Source organism: Hylobates moloch, unplaced genomic scaffold (genome assembly GCF_009828535.3).
Source record: "Hylobates moloch isolate HMO894 unplaced genomic scaffold, HMol_V3 SCAFFOLD_3, whole genome shotgun sequence".
NCBI lineage: Eukaryota > Metazoa > Chordata > Mammalia > Primates > Hylobatidae > Hylobates > Hylobates moloch.
The window spans coordinates 158,081,140-158,099,663 of record NW_026652278.1 but is presented as its reverse complement, the minus strand read 5'-3'; the positions used below and the strand labels follow the sequence as shown (position 1 = coordinate 158,099,663).

The window sequence follows — 18,524 nt, the reverse complement described above, 5'->3', positions numbered from 1 at the left end:
TGGTTGTAGATGTGTGGCATTGTTTCTGAGGCCTCTGTTCTGTTCTATTGGTCTATGTATCTGTTTTGGTACCATTACCATGCTGTTTTGGTTACTGCAGCCTTTTAGTGCCGAGACCAGCTCGGTCGGGGAGACCCTAACCCAGCGGTGCTAGAGGAATTAAAGACACACACACAGAAATATAGAGGTATGAAGTGGGAAATCAGGGGTCTCACAGCCTTCAGAACTGTGAGCCCCGAAGATAGATTTACCCACATATTTATTAACAGCAAGCCAGTCATTAGCATTATTTCTATAGATATTAAATTAACTAAAAGTATCCCTTATGAGAAATTAAGAGCTGGGCCAAATTAAAGGAATAGGTTGGGCTAGTTAACTGCAGCAGGAGCATGTCCTCAAGGCATGGATCGCTTATGCTGTTATTTGTGGCTTAAGAATGCCTTTAAGTGATTTTCCGCCCTGGCCAGGCCAGGTGTTCCTTGCCCTCATTCCCGTAAACCCACAACCTTCCAGCATGGGCATTGTAGCCATCATGAACATGTCACAGTGCTGCAGAGATTTTGTTTATAGCCAGTTTTGGGGCTAGTTTATGGCCAGATTTTGGGGGATTTGTTCCCAACATTGTAGTATAGTTTGAAGTCAGGTAGCATGATGCCTCCAGCTTTGCTCTTTTGGCTTAGGATTGTCTTGGCAATCCCGGCTCTTTTTTGGTTCCATATGAACTTTAAAGTAATTTTTTCCAATTCTGTGAAGAAAGTCATTGGTACCTTGATGGGAGTGGCATTGAATCTATAAATTACTTTTGGCAGTGTGTCCATTTTCACCATATTGATTCTTCCTGTCCATGAGCATTGAATATTCTTCCATTTTTTTGTGTCCTCTTTTATTTCGTTGAGCAGTGGTTTGTAGTTCTTCTTGAAGAGGTCCTTCACATCCCTTGTAAGGTGGATTCCTCATGATTTGGCACTCATGATTTGGCTCTATGTGTGTCTGTTAGTGGTGTATAGGAATGCTTGTGATTTTTGCACATCGATTTTGTATCCTGAGACTTTGCTGAAGTTGCTTATCAGCTTAAGGAGATTTTGGGCTGAGACGATAGGGTTTTAAATATATAGTCATGTCATCTGCAAACAGAGACAATTTGACTTCCTCTTTTCCTAATTGAATACTCTGTATTTCTTTCTCTTGCCTCATTGCCCTGGCCAGAACTTCCAACACTATGTTGAATAGGAGTGGTGAGAGAGGGCATCCCTGTCTTGTGCCAGTTTTCAAAGGGAATGCTTCCAGTTTTTGCCCATTCAGTATGATACTGGCTGTGGGTTTGTCATAAACAGCTCTTATTATTTTGAGATCTGTTCCGTCAATACCTAGTTTATTGAGTTTTTAGCATGAAGGGCTGTTGAATTTTGTTGAAAGCCTTTTCTGTATCTATTGAGATAATCATGTGGTTTGTGTTGTTGGTTCTGTTTATGTGATGGATTACATTTATTGATTCGCGTACGTTGAACCAGCCTTGCATCCCAGGGATGAAGCCGACTTGATCATGGTGGATAAGCTTTTTGATGTGCTGCTGGATTCGGTTTGCCAGTATTTTATTGAGGATTTTTGCATCGATGTTCATCAGGGATATTGGTCTAAAATTATCTGGTTGTGTCTCTGCCAGGCTTTGGTATCAGGATGATGTTGGCCTCATAAAATGAGTTAGGGAGGATTCCCTCTTTTTCTATTGATTGGAATAGTTTCAGAAGGAATGGTACCAGCTCCTCTTTGTACCTCTGGTAGAATTCAACTGTGAATCCGTCTGGTCCTGGACTTTTTTTGGTTGTTAGGCTGTTAATTATTGCCTCAATTTCAGAGCCCGTTATTGGTCTATTCAGAGATTCAACTTCTTCCTGGTTTAGTCTTGGGAGGGTATAGTGTTAAAGTCTCCAGGTAGTAATTATGTAAGTATGTGTCCAGGAATGTATGCATTTCTTCTGTATTTTCTAGTTTATTTGCATAGAGGTGTTTATAGTATTCTCTGATGGTAGTTTGTATTTCTGTGGGATTGGTGGTGATATCCCCTGTATCATTTTTTATGGCATCTATTTGATTCTTCTCTCTTTTCTTCTTTATTAGTCTTGCTAGCAGTCTATCAATTTTGTTGATCTTTTCAAAAAACCAGCTCCTGGATTCATTGGTTTTTTGAAGGGTTTTTGTGTCTGTCTCCTTCAGTTCTGCTCTGATCTTAGTTATTTCTCACCTTCTGCTAGCTTTTGAATTTGTTTGCTCTTGCTTCTCTAGTTCTTTTAATTGTGATGTTAGGGTGTTGATTTTAGATCTTTCCTGCTTTCTCTTGTGGTCATTTGGTGCTATAAATTTCCCTCTACACACTGCTTTAAATGTGTCCCAGGGATTCTGGTTTGTTGTGTCTTTGTTCTCATTGGTTTCAAAGAACATCTTTATTTCTGCCTTCATTTTGTTATTTACCCAGTAGTCATTCAGGAGCAAGTTGTTCAGTTTCCATGTAGTTGTGTGGTTTTGAGTGAGTTTCTTAATCCTGAGTTCTAAATTTGATTGCACTGTGGTCTGAGAGACAGTTTGTTGTGATTTCTGTTCTTTTACATTTGCTGAGGAGTGCTTTACTTCCAATTATGTGGTCAATTTTAGAATAAGGGCGATGTGGTGCTGAGAAGAATGTATATTCTGTTGATTTGGGGTGAAGAGTTCTGTAGATGTCCATTAGGTCTGCTTATTGCAGAGCTGAGTTCAGGTCCTGGATATCCTTGTTAACCTTCTGTCTTGTTGATCTGTCTAATATTGACAGTTGGGTGTTAAAGTCTCCCATTATTATTGTGTGGGAGTCTAAGTCTCTTTGTAGGTCTCCAAGAACTTGCTTTATGAATCTGGGTCCTCCTATATTGGGTGCATATACATTTAGGATAGTTAGCTCTTCTTGTTGCATTGATCCCTTTACCATTATGTAATGGCCTTCTTTGTCTCTTTTGATCTTTGTTGGTTTAAAGTCTGTTTTATCAGAGACTAGGATTGCAACCCCTGCTTTTTTTTTGCTTTCCATTTGCTTGGTAGATCTTCCTCCATCCCTTTATTTTGAGCCTGTGTGCATCTTTGCACATGAGATGGGTCTCCTAAATACAGCACACTGATGGGTCTTGACTCTTTATCCAATTTGCCAGTCTGTGTCTTTTAATTGGGGAGTTTAGCCTATTTATATTTAAGGTTAATATTGTTATGTGTTAATTTGGTCTTGTCATTATGATGTTCGCTGTTTATTTTGCCCATTAATTGATGCAGTTTCTTCGTAGCATCAATGGTCTTTACAATTTGGCCTGTTTTTGCAGTGGCTGGTACCAGTTTTGCCTTTCCATGTTTAGTGCTTCCTTCAGGAGCTCTTGTAATCCCTCAGCATTTTCTTGTCTGTAAAGGATTTTATTTCTCCTTCACTTATGAAACTTAGTTTGGCTGGATATGAAATTCTGGGTTGAAAATTCTTTCCTTCAAGAATGTTGAATATTGGCCCCCACTGTCTTCTGGCTTGTAGGGTTTCTGCTGAGAGATCTGCTGTTAGTCTGATGGGTTTCCCTTTGTGGTAATTTAACCTTTCTGTCTGGCTGCCCTTAACACTTTTTCCTTCATTTCAACCTTGGTGAATCTGACAATTATGTGTCTTGGGGTTGCTCTTCTAGAGGAATATCTTTGTGGTGTTCTCTGTATTTCCTGAATTTGAATGTTGACCTGCCTTGCTAGGTTGGGGAAGTTCTCCTGGATAATATCCTGGAGAGTGTTTTCCAACTTGGTTCCACTCTCCCCATCACTTTCAGGTACACCAATCAAACATAGATTTGGTCTTTTCACATAGTCCCATATTTCTTGGAGACTTTGTTCATTTCTTTTTACTCTTTTTTCTCTAAACTTCTCTTCTTAGTTTATTTCATTCATTCGATCTTCAATCACTGATACCCTGTCTTCCACTTGATTGAATCAGCTATTTAAGCTCATGCATGCGTCACGAAGTTCCTGTGCCATGGTTTTCAGCTCCATCAGGTCATTGAAGTTCTTCTCTACACTGTTTATTCTAGTTAGCCATTCATCTAATCTTTCTTCAAGGTTTTTAGCTTCCTTGTGATGGGTTCAAACATCCTCCTTCAGCTCGGAGGAGTTTGTTATTACTGACCTTCTGAAGCCTACTTCTGTCAACTCGTCAAAGTCATTCTGCATCCAGCTTTGTTCTGTTGCTGGCAGATCCTTTGGAGGAGAAGAGGCGCTCTGGTTTTTAGAATATTCAGCTTTTCTGCTTTAGTTTCTCCCCATCTTTGTGGTTTTATCTGCCTTTAGTCTTTGATGTTGGTGACCTCCAGGTGGGGTTTTGGTGTAGATTATCTTTTTGTTGACGTTGATGCTACTCCTTTCTGTTAGTTTTCCTTCTAATAGTCAGGTCCCTCAGCTGCAGATCTGTTAGAGTTTGCAGGAGTTCCACTCCAGACCCTGTTTGCCTGGGTACCACCAGTGGAGGCTGCAGAACAGCAAATATTGCAGAACAGCAAATATTGCTGCCTGATCCCTCCTCTGGAAGCTTCGTCCCAGAGTGGCAGCCATCTATATGAGGTGTCAGTCAGCCCCTACTGGGCGGTGTCTCCCAGTTAGGCTACATGGGGGTCAGGGGCCCAGTTGAGGAGGCAGTCTGTCTTTTCTCAGAGCTCAAGCACCATGCTGGGAGAACCACTGCTCTCTTCAGAGCTGTCAGACAGGGTCGTTTAAGTCTGCAGAAGTTGTCTGCTGCCTTTTGTTCAGCTATGCCCTGCCCACAGAAGTGGAGACTACTGAGGCAGTAGGCCTTGTTGAGCTGTGGTGGGCTCCGCCCAGTTTGAACTTCTGGGCAGCTTTGTTTGCCTACTCAAGCCTCAGCATTGCCAGATGCCCCTCCCCAAGTCAGGCTGCTGCCTCACAGATCCATCTCAGACTGCTGGGCTAGCAGTGAGCAAGGCTCCGTGGGCATGGGACCTGCCGAGCCAGGCACAGGAGGGAATCACCTAGTCTGCCGCTTGCTAAGACCTTGGGAAAAGTGCAGTATTTGGGTGGGGAGTGTCCCGTTTTTCCAGGTAGTCTGTCACGGCTTCCCTTGGCTAGGAAAGGGAAATCCCCCGACCCATTGCGCTTCCCGGGTGAGGTGATGCCCCACCCTGCTTCGGCTCGCCCTCCATGGGCTGCACCCACTGTCCAACCAGTCCCATTGAGATGAACCAGGTATCTCAGTTGGAAATGCAGAAATCACCTGTCTTCTGCATCGATCACACTGGAAGCTGCAGACTGGAGCTGTTCCTATTCCACCATCTTGGAGCTCCTGTCGAGTCTTCTTTTTTAATCTATTCAGCCACTCTCTGTCTTTTGATTGGAGAGTTTATTCCATTTACATTCAATGGGATTATTACAAGTAAAGACTTAATTCTGCCATTTTGTTATTTGTTTTCTGGTTGTTTTGTGGACTTCTCTTCCTTCCTTCCTTCATATCTTCATTTTAGGGAAGGTGATTTCTTTAGTGGTAAGTTTTAATTTCTTGCTTTTTATTTTTTTGTGTATCTGTTGTATGATTTTTTATTTTTGAGGGTACTATGAGGTATAAATACTATCTTATAACTCGTTATTTTAAGCTGATGACAACAGTGATTACAAAAACAGATACCAAGCAAGCAAAGAAAAAACTAATAAAGACTCTAACTTTGTCCCTCACTTTTCAACTTTTTGTTTCTATTTGTATCTTACTGTATTGTCTCTCAAAAAGTTGTAATTTTTTTTTTTCTTGAGACAGGGACTCACTCTGTCACCCAGGCTGGAGGGCAGTGGCACAATCTCAGCTTACTGCAACTTCCACCTCTTGGCTCAGGTGATCTCACATCAGCCTCCCAAGTAGCTGGGACTACAATCATGTCCCACTGCTTGTAGCCACCGTTTTTTGTTTTTTTGTTTTTTTGGTTTTTTTTTTGTAGAGAAAGGGTTTTGCCTGTTGCCCAGGCTGCTTTCATGTTGCATGTTGCCCAGGCTGGTTTCAAACTCCTGGGTTCCAGCAATCCTCCCACCTCAGCCTTCCGAAGTTCTAGGATTACAGGCATAAGCCACCACACCTCACATAATGTTTATTTATTTTATTTTTTGAGACAGAGTCTCGCTCCATTGCCCGGGCTGGAGTGCAGTGGCACGATCTCGGCTCACTGCAGCCTCCACCTCCCGGGTTCAAGTGATTCTCCTGCCTCAGCCTCCCAAGTAGCCTGAATCACAGGTGTGTGCCACCACACCTGGCTAATTTTTTTGTATTTTTAATAGAGATGGGGTTTTAGCATGTTGGCCAGGCTGGTCTCAAACTCCTCACCTCAAGTGATCCACCCACCTCCACCTCCCAAAGTGCTGGGATTACAGGCGTGAATAATTTTTATTTTCAATCAGTTCATCTTTTAGTCTTTCTACTCAAGATATGAGTAGCTTACACACCACAATTACAGTGTTCTAATATTCTGTGTTTTTCTGTATACTTACTATTACTGGTGAATTTTACACCTTCAGATGATTTCTTGTTACTCATTGTTGTCCTATTCTTTCATATTAAAGAACTCCTTTTAGCATTTCTTATGGGACAGGTCTTGTGTTGATTAAATCCCTCAGCTTTTTTTTGTCTGGTAGTCTTTATTTCTTCATTATGTTTGAAGGATATTTTCTCTGGATATACTATTTTAGGATAAAAGTTTTTTTCCTTCAGTACTTTAAATATGTCCTGTCACTCTCTCCTGGCCAGTAAGATTTTTGCTGAAAAGTCTGCTGCCAGACACAAAGGTCTGCTGCCGCTTTTTTCATTTCTTTGTCTTTGACCTTTTGGAGTTTGATTAGTAAATGTCTTGAGGTAGTCTTCCTTGGATTACATCTGCTTGGTGTTCTATAACCGTCTTGTAGTTGAATATTGGTATATTTTTCTAGGTTCAGGAAGTTCTCTGATATTATCCCTTTGAATAAACTTTGTACCCCGGTCTCTCTCTCTACTTCCTCATTACAACGAATCACTCTTAGATTTGCCCTTTTGAATCTGTTTTTTAGATCTTGTAGGTATTCCTCATTCTTTTTCCTTTGTTTTTTGTCTCCTCTGTGTATTTTTAATTGTTTTTTGTCTCCTCTGACTATGTATTTTCAAGCAGTCTGTCTTCAAGCTCGCTAATTCTTTCTTCTTTTGATATGTTCTGCTATTAAAGGACTCTTATGCATTCATCAATATGCCAATTGCATTTCTCAGCTCCAGAATTTCTGCTTGATTCTTTTTAATTATTTCAATCTTTTGTTAAATTTATCTGGTAAGATTCTGAATTTTTTCTCTGTTATTTTGAATTTCATTGAGTTTCCTCAAAACAGCTATTTTCAATTTTCTGTCTGAAAGGTCATGTATCTCTCTTTCCAGGATTGGTCCCTGGTACCTTATTTAATTATTTGGTGAGGTCATATTTTCCTGGATGGTCTTGATGTTATGGATGTTCATCGGTGTCTGGGCATTAAAGAATGTGGTATTTATTGTAGTCATTTTGGGAGGTTGTCTGTGTGCAGGAATTTATCCATTACCTCTAGGTTTTCCAATTTGTTAACATACAGTTGTTCATAATAGTTTCACATGGTACTTTGCATTTCTGTAGTATTTGTTGTAATGGCTCTTTGTTTTTTATTTTCTTTATTTGGATCTTCACTCATTTTCTCTTAGTCTAGTTAGTGGTTTTTCAATTTTGTTTATCTTTTCAAAACGCCAACTTTTGTTGATTTTTTTAGTGTCTATTTCATTTTGTTCTGCTTGATTATTATTTCTTCTAGTTTTGCTTTTTTTCATTACTTTTAACTGTAGTCATCCTACTGTACTTTTTTAAACACTAGAATTTTATTCTATTTAACTGTATTTTGTATGCATTAACCAACCACACTTTCCAGCTTCTGATAAGCACCATGCTACTCTCTACTTCCATGAGATCAACTTTTTTAGCTGCCACCTATGAGTCAGAAACATGCAATATGTATTTCTCTATATGGATAATGACCTCCAGTTCTATCCATCTTACTGCAAAAAAAAAAAGATTTCATTCCTTTTATGGCTGAATAATGGTCCATTTTGTGCATGTGCATGTGTGTGTATATATACATATATAGTTGTTTTGTTTTAGGTTTAGTGGGTGCATGCGCATGTTTGTTACGTGGGTATATCGCATAATGCTGAGGTTTGGGCTTCTGGTGAACCCATCACCCAAATAATGATGATAGTACCTGATAGTTTTTTTTTTGCCTTCTCCCCACTCCCTCCTTCCTTCCTTTTGGAGTCCTCATTATCTTATTATTTTCACCTTTGTGTCCATGTGTACCAATTATTTAGGTTCCACTTATAAGTGAGAACATGTGATACTTGATTTTCTGTTTCTGAGTTAGTTCACTTAGGATAATGGCCTCTAGCTCCATCCATGTTGCTGCAAAGTACATGATAGATACTTCCTTATGGCAGCTTTTACCATTTTGGATTTGACCTTTTTTTGCTTTTCTAGTTCCTTGAAATACATCATTACATTATTTATTTGAAATCTGTCTCTTTTTTTAATAAACAGGGTCTCACTCTGTCGCCCATGCTGGAGTACAGTAGTACAGTTGTAGCTTGCTATAACCTTAAACTCCTGGGCTCAAGCAATCCTCTCACCTTAGCCTCCCGAGGAACTAGGACTACAGGCAGCCACCATGACCAGCTATTTTTTGTTTTTGTTTTTGTTTCAGTAGTGACAGGGTCTCACTTTGTTGCCCAGGCTGATCTCTAACTCCTGGCCTCAAGGATCCTCCTACCTCAGCCTCCCAAAATGTTGAAATTACAGCCATGAGCTTCTGGCCCTTTTGTGATATGGGTGTTTATTGCTATAAACTCTTAGCACTGCTTTTGCTGTTTCCCATAGATTTTGGTTTGTTGTGTTTCTATCCCCATTTGTTTCATGAAATCCATTTATTTCCTTCTTAATTTCTTCATTGACTCAGTGTTTGCTCAAGAGCATGTTGTTTAAATTCCATGTATATGTACAGTTTCCAAAGTTCCTCTCATGATTGCTTTCTAGTTTTCTTCAATTGTGGTCTGAGAAGGTACTTGATATGATGTAGTTGCGTTTAAATTTGTAGAGATTTGTTTTGTAGCCTACCATGTGGCCTGTCCTGGAGAATGGTCCATGTGCTGATGAGAAGAATGTATATTCTGCTGCTGTTGGATATGTTCTGTAGATGTCTGTTATGTCCATTTGGTCTAAAGTGCAGTTTAAATCAAATGTTTCTTTGTTAATTTTCTGTCTAGATTATCTGTCCAGTGCTGTCACTGGGGTGTTGAAGTCCACAACTCTTATTGTATTGGAGTCTATCTCTCCCTGTAGTTGCTTTATATATCTAGGGGTTCTTCTGTTGAGTGCACATCTATTTATAATTGTTAGATCCACTCGTTGAATTTTTCCCTTCATCATTATGTAATGACCTTCTTTTTTTTTTTTTACAGCTTTTGGGTTAAAATATGTCTTATCTGATATAAGTGTATGCCTTCTCCCACTCTTTTTTTGTTTCCATTTGCATGGAATATCTTTTTCTGTTTCATTTTCAGTCTGTATGTGTAATGAGTTTATTGTAGGCAGCATATAATTTGGTCATTTTTTTAATCCATTCAGCCAACCTGTGTCTTCTGAATGATTAATTTATTTCATTTATATTAGAGGTTATTATTGATAGGTGAGGACTTAACTCTGGTCATTTTGTTAATGTGTTTTTGGATGTTTTGTATATTTGTTGTTCTTTTCTTTCTCTTTTATTGTTTCATTGCAGTTTGGTTATTTTCTATAACATTTGACTCCTTTTTCTCTTTTGTTTGTGAATGTGCTCTGTCAGGTTTTATACTTTTAATGTGCTTGCATGGTGGTAAATATTGACCTTTTATTTCCACATGTAGCTCTCTCTTAAGCATTTCTTATAGGATCAGTCTGCTGTTGACTTCTCCCAGTTTTTGCTTCTTTGGGAAAGACTTTATTTCTCCTTCATTTTTGAAGGATAGCTTTCGTGGGTATAGTATTCTTGGCTGACAGTTTGTTGTTGGTTTGTTTTTGTTTTCTCAGCACTTTGAATATATCATCCTGTTTTCTGCTATCCTATAAGGTTTCTGCTGAGAAAACCATTGTTAGTCTGTTGGGGGTGCCCTTATATGTAACTTGATGCTCTTTTCTTTCTGTTTTTAGAATTCTCTTTGACTTTTAACTGTCTGATTGTAGTGTGCCTTGGGAAGATCTTTTTGGGTTGAATCTTTTTGTGTCTTTAAGTTTCCTGTATCTGAATGTCTATATCTCTTAACAAGGCTTGGGAAATTTTCAGCTATTATTTCATTAGAGAAATTTTCTATGTCCTTGCCCATCTCTTTTTTTTCTGGAACACCCAAAATTTGAATATTTTGGCACTTTACAGTTTCTCTTATGTCACATAGACTTCCATTATTCTTTTTTTCTTTTATCCTTTTTTTTCTTTTCTAAGTGGATTATTTCGAAAGAACTGTTTTCAAGTTCAGAAACTCTTTTTTCTGTTTAGTCTACTCTATCGTTGAAGCGCTCAGTTGTACTTTTATTTAATTCATCGAATTTTGCAGTGGGTGGGGGGGTTTGGGGTTTTCTTTGTTAGTTTGTTTGTTTTTGAGACAGGGCTCTGTCACCCAGGCTGGAGTGCAGTGGCAGTGCCATGATCACAGCTCACTGCAGCCTTGACCTCCTGGGTTCAAGGGATCCTCCCATCTCAGCCTCCCAAGTAGATGGGACTACAGGCATGTGACACCATGCTTGGCTAATTTTGTTTATTTTGTGTAGAGACAGGGTTTTGCCATGTTGCCCAGGCTGGTCTCAAATTATCAGTCAGTCAGTCAGTCAGACAGACAGACAGACAGACAGATAAAATATTTTTACTTGGTTAGAGACAGGCTCTCTGCCATCCAGGCTAGAGTACATTGGTGCAATCATAGCTCACTGCAGCCTCAAATCCTGGACTCAGGAGATCCTCCCACTTTATCTTCCAGACTAGCTATGGCTATAGGCACATGCCACCATACCTGACTTACTTTTTAAAGAATTTCCTGTAGAGACAGTATCTCACTGTGTTGCCCAGGCTGGTCTCAAACTCCTGGCTGCAAGCGGTCCTTCTGCCTTCCTTTTCTAAAGCACTAGGATTACATTTGTGAATCATAGCATCTGGCCCTGTTTGGTTATCTTTAATGATATCTATGTTAAATTTCTCATTCAGACCATGAATTGTTTTTCTGATTTCTTTGTATTATTTATCTGTGTTCTCCTATACCTCACTTAGCTTTAATTTTACTTTGAATTGTTTTAGGCATTTTGTAGATTTATTTTTGTTGGAATCTTGCTGGAGAATTACCGTGTTCTTTTGGAGGTATCATGTTTCCTTACTTTTCATATTTCTTGTGTCCTTATATTGATATCTGTGCATCTATTGTAATAATCACTTCTTCCGATTTTACGGATTGACTTTCATAGGCAAAGACTTTTTCTCATATATGTATCCATAGCGTTGGTTGAGTAGGGTGTTTTGGCTTTGATTCTGGGTGGGCAGAGTAGTACAGTCTTCATATGATTTCTTTGGCTGTAATCAGTGTCAGTGGTATCTGTGAATTCCTGTATGTCTTAGGTTATGGTTGTTAGTGGAGACTCTGGTAAGGATTTACTGTGGACAGGGAGCCAGTTGAGCCAGCCCTCAGGCCCCAGTCTTGGCAGCATGCTGAGAATGCAGGTACTTGGTCCCCTGGATGGTGTTCAGGCACTGGTGATAGTGGGTCCAGGTAATCCTTGGGCCTCCACATGGCTTACTTGGATGCCAGGAGTAGCAATGGTGGGCTAGGTGGGCAGGGCTAGTCCCTGGGTCCATCATCAGCACTCATGGGCACCAGCAGTGGTGGTGGTGAACTGAGAGGGCTAGTCTCCAAGCCTTTAGGTGGGACGTGCAGGTGGATGGTGGCAGTGGCTGCAGGTTGGGTCTCAGGGCCCTCTGGAAGGTATGTTTGGGCATCTATGGTGGCAGACAGAGGTTGGTAGATCTTCAGACCTCTGGACAATATACATAGCACTATTGGGGGCATCACCAGGTAGAGCAGGCCTGTACTTTATGGTGCATGTGCACGCAGTTTATGTTGGGCAGGATTGGTTGATCTCCAGACCCTAGATGATGTGTTTGGGTGCTGGCAGGCTGGGTAGGCCCTTTCCCAGGCCCCTGGAAGGCTTATACAGGCACTAGCAGCAGTAGGCATGGCAAATTGATCCCTATGCCCCTGGATGATGCTCACAGGCCTTTGCCAAGGCAGGAGCAGGGCAGGGTGGGTCTGTCTTCAAGCCCTGTGATGGTGCTGTCAGGCACAGGTTGTGCTTAGCACGTCAGGTCTACCCCCAGGACCCCAGACTGCACACTCAGAAATCAGTGGTGGTGGTGGTAGGCAGGAGGGCCTGTCCTCAGGCCCCCGACTGTGTATGCAGGCACCCGCATCAGCAGGCATGGTGGGTTGATCTCCAATCCTAGATGACATGCTTGCTAGTGCCAGCTCTGATGCATGGGGCAGATTGATCTCTCAGCTACCAGGTAGCACTCTCAGGTGGTGGCATCAGTGAGTGGGCCAGGCCTGACCTCAGGCTCTAGGATGGCATCCAAGCATGCCTGTCTCCATGCTCCTGAAGGTGCACGCAAGTGCACATTCACCCAGGTGCTAGAGGAGGCAGGGTTGCTGTCAGTGCCAGCAACTCCAGGAAGGCAGCTCCCAGGCTCTGGGGAGCACATGCTTCAGCTCCCTTTTTCCCAGGGGCAGCCTTCCTAATGTGCTGCACCACCCATTTCCTGTAGTATAGGACTGTATGTGGGCTAGAGGACTAGGGACCTGGCTGCACAGTTGAGTCCAGCTCATGTCACAAGGTTGCAAATCTATAGATGGACATGGAGTAAATGTCAGTAGGGCTCCAGGGGTGTGGAGATTCAGGGCCTGTAGAGCCCTGGGGCAGGTTGTTACCTGGTAGGGGTTGGGTTCTCAAAGTGGCACCATGTTGCAGCTGCTTGGGTCTCAGGATGCTGTGTGAGATCCAGCACAAACTTCCTCTCTAGAATAATGCATCACTTTGACTCCAGGCAGCTTCCTCTGCTAGTCTCAGGGCGCTTGAGGGCTGAGGAGCCATGGCTAGGCTTGCAGGAGTCCATGGTGAGAACATGGACCACTGGGGATCTCTCTTACCGTTTTCCTGCACTCAGGCAGGTCGATCTGTGGTGTTTCTCCTGGCTTCTAGCCAGTCCTAGCCAGGCCAACTGTTTTGCTTCCCTCTCCTTCCATGCCTCAGAGGTTCCCCATCCCTTTCCTGCCGAATTCCTGTGTTCTCTTTTAGGTGCTCTATTCAATGTGTTACTATCTACTTGCTGTTTTGGTACTTCTTTGTGGAACAGGCAAGTGCCAGGTGTCTGTGGTCAGCCATACTGAAGCTCTCTCCAAACCCATTTTCCAAATCAATTAATATAATAGTATAATTTTTCTCTTTTATTATATTAATGTTGCAAATTGCATTGATTGATTTTTAAATATTAAACAGCCTGAAAGGTAATATCCCTTAAAAATTTTTTTTTAACCATTTTTATGTGGTATATATTTTGTTGGTTTTATTTTTCCTTTTCTGATTGTGAGTGAATTTCATTATGTTGCATTCTGTTGACTATTTTGATTTGCTGCTTTGAAAATTGCCTGTTTATATTCTCTGCCCTTTTTTCTATTTCATTGCTTTTTGCTATTTTTTAAGAATTTTTATCTAGTATAGATATCCAGCCGGGTGTGGTGGCTCATGCCTGTAATCCCAACACTTTGGGAGGCTGAGGCAGGTCATTTCAGGTCAGGAGTTTGAGGCCAGCCTGGCCAACATGGCGAAACCCTGTCTCTACTAAAAATATAAAAAATTAGCCGGGCATGGTTCCGTGCGCCTGTAGTCCCAGCTACCAGGGAGGCTGAGGCAGGAGAATTGCTTGAACCCGGGAGGTGGAGGATGCAGTGAGCTGAGATTACGCCACTGCACTGGGCAACAGAGCAAAACTCAGGTCTCCAAAAAATCCTAACCTCCTTCCTCTTCACTGCACTGGGCGACAGAGCAAAACTCAGGTCTCCAAAAAAAAAAAAAAAAAAAAAAGATAACCTAACCTCCTCCTCTTCCTTCCCCTATTTCTTTCTATATATAGACAGAAAATTTTATATCTGGACACCGTACTGATTATTTTTACTAAATCTATTAAATTTTCTTCCTTGAGATCTTAGATGTTCCAAATGTGCAGATTTATCATCAGTGACAAGAAATAGATTTTTATCCTATATTTTGATTCCTTCCTATTCTTATTATATTTGTTAGAACCTACTAAAGTAATCTTTAATAATAATAATAATGCAATATGGTATCCTGATTCCTGGTATTAACAGACATGATTTTATTGCAGAATGGTAGGGCTGAAGGAGGAAAAACACAGATGTGATCTCTGCTACAGTCAGTTTGTTTTGGCAAGCAGTTTGTTGAAGTACAGTGCAGGGAAATGATTCTGAAACATTTGCAACACTATAGTTTTGTTCTCTGTTGACTGGAAAGAAGTAAAGAGTAAAACAACTTATAAATACTTGATGAACAACTTCTTTGCTCTGGAAATTAACTGAGCTAAGGACAGTTCCTGCTAACCCAGTGTTATAAAAGGACTGTAGCCAACACAAAGGGCCTACTTGGCTTTAGAAACAATGAATTTAAATTGAGACCAATAAGCAAGGATTTCTGTTTTTCTTCAACCATTTTAACCATGTGTATGCAGATATAGTAGGCAGAGAATTGAATTTATGCAAAGTTGGGGTTTTGCCATGTGAATACAATGAGTTGAGGATGCACAAGAGAATGACTATATTATGGAATTTCTATGGATTTTAATGGAGATGACAGAAAATGTAGCAGAATCAGTGCATTGTAGGTACTTTCAGGGTAAAATTTTTTTAGAGTTGCAGTTGTAGAGGCAGAGAAGTGGAAAATGAGTGTTAGAGATTAGAGGGTGGAATACTTAACACTGGAAATTTAAAGAGGCTATAATTAATGACAAGGTCTCTAAGATATGACCATTGGAGTGCTGGAGATAGGATGAAGACTGAGGTAGAGTGAAGTGCAACAAACCAAGAGGCCTACCTGTTGGAAGGATTATTGATACAAATACGGAAATCACCTAAATTAGTTATGACAGAGTTAGTGTTGGGGAACTTGTAACCTGGAAAGTAAAATCTTCAACGGATTAATAGGAGTGACAGGGTGGTAAATAACTGCATTAAGTTATACTGAGGTAATTTTTTTTTCTTTTTATTCTTTTTTGAACCTGTCTCAGGATGTTCTGAGGTAAACCTCCTCTCTCCTGGACCAATTAAAAGTGTGGAGAATTTCAGAGCAATTAGAAGTACTAGGAGTTACCTCATATAAACAGAATCAACTAGTTAATAATTTAAAAAATACTATTCTAATACACATATTAATTTTACCAAAAGCAGAAAGAAGGTAAACCATTTTGACCACCATAGAAATTATTATGTACAATTGAAATGAAATTTGACTTTCATATACCGTAGTCACTTATTAACTTCTAATATGTAACAGAGCTTAACTAGTAATTACCTGTTGCAATAATGCAGCTTTTTGAACTTTGCCCCCAATGCCATTACAGATAAAATTCGTCATTTTGAGAACTAGCATGATTTTTTATTTTTTGTTTTCACAGAGATTTCTCCTGAACAGGAAAAGTACAAACCCTTAATTACTGGAGAAAAAAATGTACAATGTATTTCACGTGAAATAAACCCATCAGCTATTGTTGATTCTCCTACTGAGACAAAAAGTCCCGAGTTTAGTGAGGCATCTCCACAGATGTCATTGAAACTGGAAGGAAATTTAGAAGGTATGTTCTAATGAGTCAAAATGAGCTATATTTATTTAGTAAAAACTTAAATTTCACAAGCTTTATAAACAGATTATGAAAATTTGTATATGTTTGGGTAATTCATCTCAGATTAGGTTCACTATTTTTATATTTTTAGTAATTGGTCTTTTTTTTATGACTGCCTAACAAGTCACCCCAAAACTTAGTGTTGAAACACCAACCATTTCATCTCATGATTTTATGTGCCAGGAATTGAGTCAAGACTTAGCTAATGTGATTTTTCCTAATTCATGTGCCTTTATCTCAGAGATCAGTAGATGCTGGTCAGCTGGCAGCTAAGCTGGTCTGAAGAGTCCCAAAAAGCTTCACTGCTATCTTGGCAAGTAGAGCTTAGCTAGGCCCCTCTCCCTCTTTATGTGGTTTCAGGGCTCTTCTATGTACTCTTTCTGGCTAGATAGTCTGACTTCTTATATGATGGCCCGGGGCTCATAGATGCTAAGGTGAAAGCAGCTTGTACTCTTAAAAGCTGATCTCAGAACTAGCACAGTATCACTTCTGTCATACTCTATTAGTCAAAGCAGTCACAGCCTAACCTGGATTCAAAGGGAGGGGAAACAGAACCCACCCCTCAATGGGAAGGGCGTCAAAGAATTTGCATCTGTCCTAAATCTGCCATAGTCTGCCCTCTGACCAAAAATTATTTTCATTCCTCCCATATGCAAAATACACTCACACCTTCTGAAAGCCTCATCTCATTATGACATTAGCTCAGAGTTTAATATGATAACAAAGTCAGTCCTTAGTGCAGATGGGTTTCTCATCTACAGGTCTTCAAGTACAGTTATTCTCAATCTGAAGACCTGTGAGTAAAAAAAAAATAAGTTATTTGTTTTCCATATGTACAAAATACAATGGTGAAACCACCTTTGAGACACCTTTTCAAAAACAAGAAGATGGGAAGCAGATAGCAGTCATTGGTCCCGAGAAATTCTAAAATCCAACCAGGAATAGTATTGTCAGCCTGCTTCCTTGCACCAAAGCTTGTGCTCAAGGGCTCTTCTCTTTTGAATTATGTTTGTCCCCTTCAGTCTGAGCTTATAGTGCTTCCACAAGCAGAATTTCTAAATAATTTTGTGAATATTATTGATACTCACTGTGGTTAACAAAAGCCATTCATGTTTCTGAGACAGACTCTTTTCTACCTTCAGTTATCTATAAGGATACTGTAAGACAGTGCTCTTGAGTTCTTAGAAATTCTTTGTCTAGCAAAGAGGGTCTGCAAGGCATGCCTTTAAATCTTTCTGTGCCATAACAGATCTAATGTGCACAACCTTGACTTCATCTTTGCCCTGAGACCACACCCTACTGTCCTCAATTTAGTCTTTGTCTTGAGGCCATGTCTTCCTTTGAGAAGCTTTTGTTGCCTAGAAGGAATTATCCTGAGCTCTCTGTATCTCTTCTAAATTCTGCTCATAAGCTAGACTTTTTTCTTCAATTAATCTTTTCTTGTTCTTTATCAGAAGTTATTAGAAGCAGCTGTCAGTTTGAATGTTCTGCTTTGATAACTCCTTAGCTAGACCACTGGATCCATAAAGTACATTTACTATCTTCCACATTATTGCAGTTACCAAATTTTCAGCCATTGTAGAGCAGGAATCCCCTTTTCTCCAGCCTCCAGTAACCGTTTTTCACTGGCCAGTCTCTCACCAACAATGTCATTGAAGCCCTTCCAATTTCTGCCTGCCCTGCAGTCCCAAAGCCAGTGCACATAGGCTTTTACGTCAGCTCCTCGCTTCTGGATATGTAATTCTGCTTCAATTATCTATTGCTGCAAAACAAATTACTCCTAAAACTTAGTAGCTTAAAATAACAATTTTAGGCCGGGCTCGGTGGCTCACACCTGTAATCCCGGCAGTTTGGGAAGCCAAGGCTGGCAGATCGCTTGAGCCCAGGAGTTCAAGACCAGCCTGGGCAACATGGCAATACCCCATCTCTACTGAAAATATGAAAATTAGCCACGTGTGGTGGTGCATGCCTGTAGTCCCAGCTACTGGGGAGGCTGAGGTGGGAGAATCACTTGAGCCCAAGAGTTTGAGGCTGCAGTGAGCCATGAGTGTGCCACTGCACTCCAGCCTGGGTGACAGAGTGACAACTTGTCTCCAAAATAAAAATCAATTTTTATTTTTATGTTATCTCACAATTTTTTGAGTCAGGAATTTGGAGGTTCTTCTGCTCCATGGAGCATCAACTGGTATTGCTCAGTGGTATTAAGCCATCAGCTGGGCTTTTTTGGAAGACGCAAAATGATGTCACTCCCATGCCTGGCATATTGGCAGGGCTTATCCAGGTCCCTCTCCTTCATTTTAGTCTCATGGCATTGCAATGTGGTCTTTCAGAATAAACTATTTTCATGATGGCTCAGGCTTCCAGATATCAAATAGAAGCTCCTAGTTCTCTTAAAAGCTCAGCCTGGAACTGACATAGCGTCATTTTCACTGTATTCCATTACTCAAGGGAATCACCATGCCAGCTGAAATTAA

The 18,524-nt window shown here is 40.5% G+C and overlaps 1 protein-coding gene across 8 annotated transcripts in view; it reads left to right on the top strand.

Moving 5' to 3' along the window:
* The window catches only part of NEK1 (NIMA related kinase 1), a 215,085-nt gene that overhangs the window by 153,381 nt on the left and 43,180 nt on the right, over nt 1-18,524 (top strand). For 7 of the 8 annotated variants that reach the window (XR_009212947.1, XR_009212948.1, XM_058436867.1 and 4 more), the window contains one exon: nt 15,826-16,002. Coding sequence is in view for 5 of the 8 variants with exons in the window: in XM_058436867.1 (XP_058292850.1) it covers nt 15,826-16,002 (177 nt within the window). In the remaining 3 variants the exon portion in view is untranslated. Of the gene's footprint in view, nt 1-15,825; nt 16,003-18,524 lie in introns of those variants that run through there. The other variant, XM_032148900.2, reaches the window with a different exon arrangement.